At 40.8% G+C, this 12513-nt stretch overlaps 1 protein-coding gene across 3 annotated transcripts in view; it reads left to right on the top strand.

Moving 5' to 3' along the window:
- The window catches only part of CHN2 (chimerin 2), a gene marked incomplete at its 5' end in the record, with an annotated part of 331632 nt that overhangs the window by 305549 nt on the left and 13570 nt on the right, over positions 1 to 12513 (top strand). For all 3 annotated transcript variants that reach the window (XM_082661915.1, XM_082661914.1, XM_082661916.1), the window contains 4 exons: positions 1764 to 1848; positions 5998 to 6171; positions 9771 to 9848; positions 12126 to 12263. In XM_082661915.1, coding sequence (XP_082518041.1) covers positions 1764 to 1848; positions 5998 to 6171; positions 9771 to 9848; positions 12126 to 12263 — 475 coding nt within the window. The remainder of the gene's footprint in view (positions 1 to 1763; positions 1849 to 5997; positions 6172 to 9770; positions 9849 to 12125; positions 12264 to 12513) is intronic.

The following is a 12513-nucleotide window of genomic DNA, read 5'->3' as shown; positions in this document are numbered from 1 at the left end:
AAATGCTCCCTCGGACGGATTCTCTGCATTCCAGCAAGGGGTGCTTTGTCATATCTTAGTGTCATTTCCTTGCAGCACGATTCTCCATTTTAGTAAAAATAATTCTGAGAGGTTCCCCCCCCCCCCGATCATTTTTCAAAGGAGAAATTGTATAAGGGGGGCAGTTTGCATGTGACAAACTGAAATACCAAAAGACTATTATAACTTAGCTTTATTGCATAGAAACCGTGGTCAGAAGTTGCTCTTTTTGATGCGTTGATTGACTACTTTCTCTGCCTTGACAAATCTGTGAGTGCCATTAGGAGGGAACCAAGCTTGTTTCATTTGTCACTTTATGTATACCCAATTACTAGTATATATAAATAAATAAAGATCTCAAAGTGATGCCATTTTTTCTTAAGTAGAGCTCTGATGAACATCTTCCCAAATTGTGACCGTAGTTGTCATCCTGACTATACAGGCCTGTACAGGCCTCCCAGTCTCTTAAAAAAATAATATTGTCTGCATGTCTTTTATTTGTTAATGGAGGTTTAAAACTTTGAAGGTCCTTATAGGAGCCACACAGTCTCATAATATTTTAATTTTGTAAAAATTCAAGACCTCTTCACATAGATTGATATGCCCCCAAATAGACTGCCTGTGATGGTTTCTGGCTTACTTCAACCACATTTGCTTTCAAGGATTCCCCTAGCTCTGCTTCTTGCAGCTCATTGGTGCCCGGGAACATGTATTTTTGTTTTGTTTTATTTTTGTTTTAAATCATGACTTAATACATGGTCCTGTCACAGGTGGACCTGTACCTGAATAATGAGAGATAAGACCATCCTTACTTCATGATGTTCAAAATATTTAACAACTGACTTGGCCACCAACCAAGGAGGCTGGCACCTTGGCCAATCAGAAGGGACTTTCAACCTACACACACCCAGAGGTCACACCGGGGCCTACTGAATGCAGACACCTCTCTGGGGAAGGCAATTCTATAGACCCTATTGGTAGCCTTCATTTTCAGCCAACTCCCTCACTTTTTTTTTTACGGTGTGCGGGCCTCTCACTGTTGTGGCCTCTCCCGTTGCGGTGCACAGGCTCCAGACGCTCAGGCTCAGCGGACATGGCGCACGGGCCAAGCCGCTCCACGGCATGTGGGATCTTCCCGGACCGGGGCACGAACCCTTGTCCCCTGCATCGGCAGGTGGACTCTCAACCACTGCGCCACCAGGGAAGCCTGAACTCCCTCACTTTTTAAATGCCTCTTCTGAAAGTGGCTTAAAGCCTTGGAACCTTCTAATTTTCCCATAGTCATGTCTTATTTATACCTACCTGGATATTCTATAGATAGGGCAGCTTTGGTCAAAAGGCCACAGTAACTGAGGTCTGCCTTCCAGAACTTGCTGAGCTAAATGCAGGTTATAGCAGCCAGCTCAGGCTCTCTTGGGTTTTTCCATACAGTGCCTTGTTTGGGGTAGGGAGAGTCTCATTCCTTAGCTGATGGCATGGCCCTGTCCTCTTACTGTTTCTCCACATTCCTTTCTGGCTCTGGTGTGGGGCATGGAGGCTCAGTGGAGGATTTTCAAAAATCAAAGCACATCTCTGTTTTTTCCAGGTCTGTTCACAACTCATCCCCACTGGAAAGACAACGCCCAGTGAGGGATGCTCACTCCCACTCAGGCCTTTGTTCCTTGGCGTCTGTTTGTTTCATGTCCAAGGCCACCTGCCTCCAGGTGACTGACTTCTCTAACGCTTTTCTTCGTCTTGGCTCACAGGTCCACACGTTCCGAGGCCCACACTGGTGTGAATACTGCGCCAACTTCATGTGGGGGCTTATCGCCCAAGGAGTCCGATGCTCAGGTAGGCACGGAGCTTTCCTTCCCCTTTTCCATTTACATCAAGCGCCGCAATGATGAGCTGGAGGGCATCTCTCCAGAGCGGGGAAATAGGCCCAGATTAGCTCAGAAGTCTAGCTTTCTGGAAGATTCAAGGCATCTCTGTGCTTAATGGAGAAACTCCTCTAGGTGTTTGCTAGAATGAAAAGGATTATCTCTGTTTATACAAGAAAAGAAAAAAATCCAGGGGAGTATATTTTCTTAGGCACCTACCTGCCATCCAAACTAGGTAGCTGTCCTTAAAAGAAAAAACTAAATCAATTCCAATGGAATTGCATAGATAGAAAAGTTACATTGGTTTCCCATCTTCTATTTATCATGCCATTTAGCCTCACCAGTGAACCTTCGGGGAGATGCAGTTATTCTCCCCATTAAATGGATGAAGAAACTGAGCCTTAATGATCATCATTAATTTCCCCTGGCCACATAGTAGGTGGTGGAACATTGATTTGGCTCCAGAGCCCATCATGCCCAGTATTTTTCTGCCATCAGATTAGCAGTGAAAATACACACCTTGATTTGATATCACATATTTTCAAAGTGCTTTGAAACCCTAGGTGCTTTTCCACCTAGAACTAGACACACACACCCATTGCTAAGAGCACACAGCACACCTTATTAAGATACATCTAACAAAACAGCAAAGAATTGCCAAATTAATGTGTAACCAGGCTTCCTACTTCATCATGCCATGCTTTTTCTGGCGAACAGTTCCGGCCGGAAGCAAGGATAGCCTCCTGTGATACATTGACTGGGTTTCCACTGACAGCATGACTGATTTCTTTCTTGCTAGGGTATGATTTTAAAAAATAATTCTTATGAAGCTTTTAAAATAAGCTAATGACACTACATTAAGATGATCTGTTTCCCACAAATGAACTTATTTACAAAAAGAAACAGACTCACAGACACAGAAAACAAACTTACGTTTACCAAAGGGGAAAGGTGGCGGGGGAGATAAATTAGGAATTTGGGAGCAACGTATACACACTACTATATGTAAAATAGATAAACAAGAAGGACCTACTGTATAGCACAGAGAACTCTACTCAATATTTTGTAATAACCTATATGGGAAAAGAATCTGAAAAAGATAGATACATAACTGATCACTTTGCTGTATACCTGAAACTAACACAACACTGTAAATCAACTATACTTCCATAAAAATTTAAAAAATAAAAATTAAAAATGATGATCTATTTCCCCATACTGCCCATTTTGGTTCACAGGATCATGGGACCTTAAATCCTTTCTCTGCCTGGAAAGGGCTATTTCAGCTTCTACTATATAGATACAGCAATCACCTATGGTGATACCTGGACAGGTCCAAGCGTGCTCATGTATGTCAATTCCTCTACCTGCCCCCATCCCAGATCCATGAGGCAAGCAGTAAATGTAGGTTTGGAGGCAGACTCTCCAGAAATGATCTAGATACCCTGATTACCACAAAAGTTACAAAGTATCTCACAGTTCAACCACTGAGAAAAGTGGTGGAATATCTGAATTACTCAGTGGTCATTAGTTCAACCTGTTCAGATTATACCTATCAAAAATATCCCTAATTGCTTCTATTATCCAATTTCAGCAGGAAACTGGTCCAAAGTCAATATTATGAGAACAAAACTCTGGGATTCAGATTAGCTGTGAACAGCAACTTGCTCTGGGATAAGAGAGTTTGGGTTTTTTTGGGGTTTTTTTCTGTGTTTGTTTTTTTTTTTTTTAATAAAACATAATTCTAAGGCTATGTTACTATTCTCCAATGGCCACTGTTTAACCTCATACTTCCTCTGAGCAGCAGGAGAACTGAAAACTGATCATTAAATGTTTGGAATATCCATCATTACCTCTCAACTCTCCATATTTTACATAATTTAAATATTTTTAAAATTAACTAGACTTTATTTATAGCATATAGAATTGTATTTGTTTGCAAAAACTGAATATTTTTATACTTGTTAGAAAACATCTTCATTTTAATGACATATCAGTATTTAACTCTACATAAAAACACTGTCATTTCAGACCTTAAAATGAAGTTTATAAAGAAATTAAAAATAGAATTATCCTATAATCCAGCAAGTCCACTTCTGGGTATATACCCAAAAGAACTGAAAGGAACAGACCTTTGTACACCCACGTTGATAGCAACATTGTTCACAACAGCCAAAAGGTAGAAACAACCCAAGTATCCATCAGTGGATGAATGGATAAACAAAATGTGGTATATACATAAAATGGAATATTATTCAGCCTTTAAATGGAATGTTCTTCAGGAAATTCTGTCATGGGCTACAATATGAAGGAACCTTAAGGACATTATGCTAAGTGAAATAAGCCCATCACAAAAGGACAGATACTGTGTGATTCCACTTCTATGAGGCATCTAACGTAGTCACATTCGTAGACGCAGAGGCAGAATGTGGTTGCCAGGGGCCGAGGGGAAGAGGGTCCAGGGAGTTACTGTTTTATGGGTACAAGTTTCAGCTTTGAAAGATGCAGAAAGCTTTGGAGATGGGTGGTGGTGGCTGCACACAGTGGGAAGGTACCTAACGCCCCTAAACTATACACTTAAAATGGCTAAAATGGTGAATTTTACGTATATTTTACCACATTTCTAAAAAATTGTTTTAAATGAAGTTTGTAAGAATTCAGTGACTAAAAATGACGAATGAAATAACTTAAGCATAGCTGGGCAGGTATCCTTATATTTTCTATCACCGTATGTGCTGTTTCTTCTATTTAACGCTCACGTAGTGTTCCCACACTTCAGACTTCACATATAGTAATTTATTTGATCCTCATGATAACCCTAGGAGTAGGTGCTATTATATCCAAACAAGAAAACCAGCCTATTCTATTTAGTTCAGTTCACCAACATCTGTATTCACTAACTAGATCTATCAAATGTTACTGAAGTTTACCTGAGCTTTGCTGAACTTCTCATGTTGATAAAGCTAAGATAATTAGAACTGGTTTTGTCTTTGGAGGGGGATAGACAGAACTCAGCCAGTAAACATGACATGAAAACCATGTAATGACAAAAATCGTTTTCTGATGATTTTACAAAAGTTTAGATCCTCTCAAATCCTTGGTGTAGTTAAGTGCTTTTATTTAAAGCAACTGATTACAATATTCATTATCGTGTGTGTATAATATGTATATAAAATATAAAAATGATATTATTATTCTTTACACCTATAAAAACAATCAGTATTAGAAGGTACTTTGAATAGATACCAAATCAACTTTGAACATCTTCAGCATTAAATTTTTATTTTCCAGAACGTAGACTGTGCCTTGTTATTGATAGAGAGATTCCATCAGTGGATGACAACTGCTAATAAGGCTTTTAATGGGCACATTGAACTTAAAAGCACCTTTTCAGCTTTGGATTTGATATGAGCTTTAGAAATAATTAGTCTTATCCTCACATTACATGGCATTGTTCTAAATTGTAAACTCTCGGGTACTCCCACCGGTGGCCAGTTAGACAGTATTTCCACTCAACAGGTGTCAAAATAAGGCAGGTAGAAAGGAGAACGGCCTACTGAAACTGCCCAGCAAGGAGGACAGGGGTGGAAAGTATGGGCAGCTCTCCAGGAATGTGAAAGAGGATGCCAATGGTCATGGGTCTCTCAGACCAAAGATTAGAGATTCCTACAGAGACAGTCATCATGTCTTCCGTAAAAGGAGTGTCACGAACTTAAGGGAAACAACCTCGCAAAAGTCCTAGGTGCCCTTTATGAGACACAATTTGCTCTGGGAATCCAAACCCAAAAGCCCTCATATGGACTCAAAGTTTCCAGTTCCAAAAGGGAAAAAAAACATACAAACAACCTGGCTAATTACCAAAACTATCTCCATGAGATGTTCTATTCTTATGGTCCAGCCACAGAGAAGGCTTACTGAGAAAAATGGAATTATATAAGTTTCATGAGTAAAGATAGATTTCATACTCATCTGTGGACAGCATCACCTCTAAGTGGGATGGATGTTTCAGAGAGATATAGCAAACTCCGGGTGTTTTCATTTTTATTTTTGGTAACATATAATTTGTGTTGAGCTTTGACAAAAGGGCCAGGCAAGCGTAATGTGGCTTCTTTGTTTACAGACTGTGGATTGAACGTACACAAACAGTGTTCCAAGCATGTTCCCAATGACTGCCAACCTGATCTCAAGAGGATCAAGAAGGTGTACTGTTGTGACCTGACAACACTCGTGAAGGCCCACAACATGCAGAGACCCATGGTGGTAGACATATGCATTCGGGAAATTGAAGCAAGAGGTTTGGAAAAAAAACACCTGCTTATTATAGTGATTTTATTTTTACTGTTGTCAAGGAGACTTTCTTATAATTGTTAAATTGACTCTCCAGTACTGATCTTGGGGAAATGGTCTGCACATGCTAAATCCAACCAACGACATCAATTTCTGTGTCATACATAAATCATGCATGTATGCATTTAACACACACTTGCTAAGCATTTAGCATGTGCTACACACTGGGGATATAAAAGTCAGAGTTCACACCTTCAGGAAATTCATAGCATAATATGCAGAATCAGGGGTTGGGGGCAAATAAATAAATGCTGTGAGTACATATATTCAAAACACTATTTAAAAAAACCACGGAGTCACAGAGGAAAACATTTTAATCTTATCTGAGGAGAGTTCAGAAAGGGTTTATGGCAGAGGTGAGGTTTGAATCGAGTCTTTGAAAGTGCTTCTATTAAATAAGTAAAGAAATTTTTGGTCATCACATATATTTTCTACCATATAGAAATTCACTCCTAGTATTGGTTCTGTTTATTTCAAAGAGGAGAGTAAAAAAATTGAAAAGATCTATTCATTGAAAATTGAGAAGGCAAGGAAGATAGAAACATTTCAAAGAAGAGATTCTTTATATTATGCTTGAGTCATCTTTCCTTTATTTGTGTTTCGGCCACTTTTCAGTATCAAAATGCTCAGTGATATGGTGGATAGAGTCTGGTTAGGGAGAACTGGATTGTTGGATGTAATTTGGTTAATTGGAAAGGCTTTTACCATTGTTGCCATGTATTTACCCTGCTATAGTCGGTATCCATCATTGTGTCCAAGTTGGCTTAATATATTCTACAGGTATTTATGCATTCGCCAACCATCCCATTCTTTCCAAAACAAAGCAAAGGAGGATATTGTAACTTGTTATCCCAAAGCTTTTAGAGATAGGAAATTATTCCCTCTTCCATACAGGATGAAAACGATAGCTATTCTGTTCCCTTAAGACTTGCTCATTTCATCTCAAATTGTAAGAAATGCCTCCTGCCTTTTGACTGCTGTGTCTGTCAGAGCTGAATGGGAGCTTTGGAATCTGGTGAAGGTGTCGATGCAGGGGCTGAGCTGAGTACGAGTTGAGGGGGGTGCCCTGACTCTGGATGAGTGGCTGGGAAGAGCAGCCCTGGGTCCTGCTGTTTAGAGGACTCCGCGACCCCAAAGGGTCAGATCGTCAGCCTCTCCAGAGCCTGCAATCAGTACCTGTGCTTCTCTGAAGAAGCTGGGATCATCCCATAGGGATCCTCATCAGAGACTCCTAATAATTTGGGCAAAGTCACTACCACATCTGGTGTCTAATGTGTCCACGGGGAGCACAGCACTAAGCATGTCTAGTACAAGAGCTAGAATAGCGCAAGTGAGGAATTTATACGGAAGTCACAGCAAAGGGACTGGAGCTACAGGCATTAGGGGCCTGTGCATGTGAGCAGAACCAGAGGATGGGCTGGAAGAAATTCACGTGATGCTGCCATTCCCAGCTTCATTGCCACCACTGCCAACATCTTACCCTGTCTTCCACCCATAGCAAACTTCTTATTGTTCTCCAAATGCTTCTACCACCACTTGTTTCTGCATGATATGGCAGAGTGAAAAGATCATGAACTTGAAGTTAGATTCCCAACCCCTTCTCATATTAGCTATAGTATGACCTTGGGCAAGTTACTTACTCCATTTGAATATCTGTTTTCTCATCTTTAAAGTAACAGAATCAGTTGTACCTCCTAAGGTAGTTATGAGGGTTAAAATTAGTTGATCCATATAAATGACCTAGTACAGGGCCCAACATAATAGGACTCAACTGTGTTATTTCTTTTGTTTTTTTCTTGGAATGACCAACTCCCCTAACTCCACCTCCAAATCTGTGTGTCTAACCAATGTACTTAACCCATAGCTTTCAATGCTGTCACAGAGACTCCAAATAATAGTGTCTTCAAAAAGCTAGAAATCTCTCTCTCTGGCAGCAGCCCAGGGCTCATGGAGCAGCTGCCCAGGAACAGGCACCCAGGCCCTGCAGGCTGTTGCTGTGTCATCCTTGAGTGCTGTCCTCACCTGCATGGTCCCAGATGGTTATCACCATCTCACCTGCATTCCAGCCAACAGCAAGAGGGCATACCCTTTCTCTTCAAGTTCATGACCCAGGCACTATACACATCACTTCTGCTCTCTCCACACTGGCCAGGAGTTAATGGCCTCTGCGGTGGATGTTGTTCTAAAAACCAAGGGTTTTATCACAACAGAGGAAGTGGAGAACTAGTATTGGACGGGGAGCTGGCAGCCTCTGCTAACTCTGGCAAACTCCAGCCTCTCCTTCATGATGTCCTTTAAAGATAGCTCCTGAGTAAGACCCTCCCCATGGCCTATTCTGTCAAAAGGCAGTGTTAGTGTCCACTGCACTGTACTCCCCTGTGCCACTGTGTCCTTGCCTCTGTTGCCGTGCAGGTTACAACTGGACTGGAGCATGCTTACATGCACCACCAACTAGAACAGGATGACACCGGGCCCCATCTTGTGGGCCCATTCAGTAGATCGGTAGTGGCATCCTAGACAACTGTCCTGAGACGGATTCTGAAACTGAGTGGGGCTCAGTGGGAGAAAATGCTGAGGTCAATTAAGAATGTCTCCTCTGGTCACAGGAGAGAGGAGGGGTAGGATTTATGCCATGCATTTGTTGTCTCTGATGCAGACCCCATGTCAGCCCTTACATATGGCAGATAGTACATGTGAAAAACAGAAATGCATGTCAGTTATCAGGAGTTTGATAGAGTATACTGCAGCAGCAGTAGAAGCTATTTATTTGCTTATTTATTATTGCTGTAGCTATAGTTTGATAGCAGCTAGTTTTTGACGTAAAAGGTCTGAAATCTTGTCCTCTATCCCTTCAGATACTTTGGAAATATCTTAACAAATCAATGAGATCTAGGAGCAGAACCCACATCTTTTTTCTTAGACTAAATATACAGTGATCAAGTTTCCAGAATCATTCAATAGAATTTTATTTTCCTGCATCTGTTTGTATGATCATTTATTTGAAGGTATACCAATCAAATCAATCATGTGTAGTTAAACATTTAACATATTGTCATGTTTATGATGAAACATATAAGGCTATAAAATCTGGATAGTCCCAGTAAAATCAGGATAATATGTACCACACACATGCATACTTGTACTGTGTACCTAGTACACTGCTACATGCAGTATGGCATATGGATTGAGATGATGCTGTGAGGAAAATAGTTTGCTGCAGTGAAATCACATCCAGCTGTCAGATGAACAAAGGAAGCAGGAGACCACGGTTGATGAGAATCTTGACCATGGGTTCACTTTGCAAAGCCAGGCAGGAGGAATACCAGATTGCTGAGGTCTCCACTGCCACACAAGCAAATGAAGACAGACTTGCACAGAAACCAAGACGGACAAGTTCAAGTTCTGACGTGACAGTATGTAATACATAAGAGCACTGACTGTGTTTGCTCATTTCCTGATAGCGCGCAGTGTAGACAGGAAATCAGATTCTCTTTTAGATGCTTTAGGAAGCTAAAGTTAAAATCTGTCTGTCCCTTTTTTTAACAGGATTAAAGTCAGAAGGGCTTTATAGAGTGTCCGGGTTTACTGAACACATCGAAGATGTCAAAATGGCATTTGACAGAGGTAGGCTTGCACGTTCTTGAGTGCCAAATGACTTATCCTTAGCATCCTCTCTTTTGGAACCAGATTTTACTCATAACGGAAATGGGTTTTTAGAGCTACTGAGAGCTGTCCTTTAGGAAGCCAAGGAGTAACGGTTTACAAATATCATAGTTCTCTGCTTCTCTGGGGAAAGTGTTTCTTTAAAAGTCGTGGACAGTTGACCATATGGGGAAGTGAGTTTAAAATACTACTTGAAAATGATCAGACAGCATTCGGTGCCATTAAGGTTCTTGACTTGGTTGCCCGACATTTATGGTCAGTTCACATGGCACCAGGGCACCTTCTGCATCCTCCATCTCAGATCCCTTTGATTTCTTCTCCCAGAGCTCCAAAGAAGAGAGCATAGGGATGGGGTACCCCTGGCAGTGAAGCAGGGGAAGTTTAGGAGGTAACTCCTTTGGTTCTTTGTGACTGTGCCACACGTCCTCTAGGCCATATGCTTTCTTAGGTCAGATATCATGAGCCAACTTGGGAACTTATTAAAAATACATATCACCAGGGCCCACCCTGGGGACTCATTCAGGAAGCTGAGTGAGCCCAAGAATCTGTGTATCTGTTGAATGATCCAAATATTTCTGGTACAGCCAATCAGAGATGGAACGTGTAGCCCACTAGCTAGGACCTGCACTCTGCAGAGTGGTAGACAAGGTCTCTGATGATCTAGCTGCCCTATCGGTCCAGCTCATAGCAGTTCCTCCTGTCTGTACTCTGTACCCCAGCAATACTGAAATACACCCTACCTCTTTTCACGAACAAGCACCTGGGCTCACGTTGCTCTGTCCATCTAGAATGTGTTCACATCTCTGCCTGGCAAGCACTTACCTATTCATCAGGTGTCAGCTCAAGTCTTTCCTCTGTCATGACTCCTCCCCAACCTCCCCAAGCTGACCTAAGAATTCCATTTCCTTTTCCTCTGCCCGCCCCCTTGTTTCCACATGTCTCCAGCACAGCAGTTTTCTTATTTCCTTGTAATTGTTGAGTTGCAGGCCTGACTCCCAGTCTAACTAGAGTTATATCTGAAGGGAGTACAGTTGGCCTTCTGTATCTGCAGGTTCCATATCCGTAGATTCAACCAATCATGGATCAAAAATATTTTTTTGAATTCCAGAAAGTTCCAAAAAGCAGAACTTGAACTTGCCACATGCTGGCAACTCTTTATGTAGCATTTACACTGTATTAGGTATTGTAAGTAATCTAGAGATGAGTTAAAGTATACTGGAGGATGTGCATAGGTTATATGCACATACTAAGCCATTTTACATAAGAGACTTGAGCCTCCTTGGATTATGGTGTCCACACAGTGGGAAGTTCCTGGAACCAATCCCCCTTGGATACCGAGGGACAACCGTATGTCTTTTCTTCTCTGATGCACTAGGGCTTAATAGTGCCTGGCACATGGTAGACTCAATAAATATTTGTTAAGTACATAAATAAGGGGATCAGATGGCATATCTGCTACACTCTTATTGTTTTCTGTACATTAGGAGCTTTTTTAATCCTCAGAACCAAATTTGCTGAGGCGTTTGTTCTTTCAATTCTCTGTATAAAGGAAAATGCTAATAATCCCTATATGATTGAAACATTTTTCTATCCAAAAAGTTTTATAGACTGCAACAATTAAATTGGACTGGTATTTACTAATGGTAAAACAAAAAGTCAAAAAATGTCTTCAGAATGATTGTAAAAATAGTAAGAAATATAACATTACCTATACATGAGGTAAGGTTAAAGTTTCCCAGATTAAAGTCCTAGGGACTAGGGGAGAAATAATCAAGTGAAAAGAAACTTCAGCAAGCCTGAAAGAGACATTAGAAACTGAAGATATTCAACCATTATTTTCTGTATGTGATCTTCAAATCCAAGTCCAAAGAATACTAAATAAGAGATTCTTGATTTTTTTACTTCAAATTAGATTGTTATTCTGTTATGAACCTTGGTGTCTAGAATACAAATTACTGTGCTAGATTTCTATTTAGCAAATTACCAGGGGCTGGGACCCAAAGAACTATTTTAAGTCTATTTCACTACTTTTTTGGCTGCACTTACCCTCAGACCCAAAATCCCTCTCACCAAACTTCTTTTGTTACTTCCTGCATCTCAGTGTTATTAGAAGCCAAAGTAGTCAGCTGAAACTTGTAAAGGAGCATTCATTGTTGGATCTTTTTTTTCTTTCTGGGCATGCTTTAACTTGGTGAAATAAGGTCCTAATTAGGAATTGGATCATTGATTGTTTTTCAGATGGTGAAAAGGCCGATATATCTGCCAACATCTATCCAGACATAAACATCATCACTGGAGCCCTTAAACTGTATTTCAGAGACTTACCCATTCCTGTCATCACCTATGATACCTACTCCAAATTTATAGAAGCAGCAAGTAAGTATGGAGAACTAATTTTTTAATGGCACCAAAGTTTTAAGTGCAATGCTTTTGACTTCAAGAAAATTAAAACTCAGACCTGATTAAATTATTGCATGAGGATTTGCTTTGCCAAGCGAGAGCACAATGGTACAGTTAAAAGAAAACCAGGCGTAGTTCACCAGCTGAGTTGACCCAGTACTAAGCCAGCTCTACTCGGCTGAAGCTAGGTGCCAGGCAGTTCTGTCTCTCCCCATCGTTTCTCCTA

This window comes from Grampus griseus (genome assembly GCF_964374135.1).
Source record: "Grampus griseus genome assembly, chromosome: 9".
Classification (NCBI taxonomy): Eukaryota; Metazoa; Chordata; class Mammalia; order Artiodactyla; family Delphinidae; genus Grampus; species Grampus griseus.
This window is presented reverse-complemented; position numbering and strand designations above follow the sequence as displayed.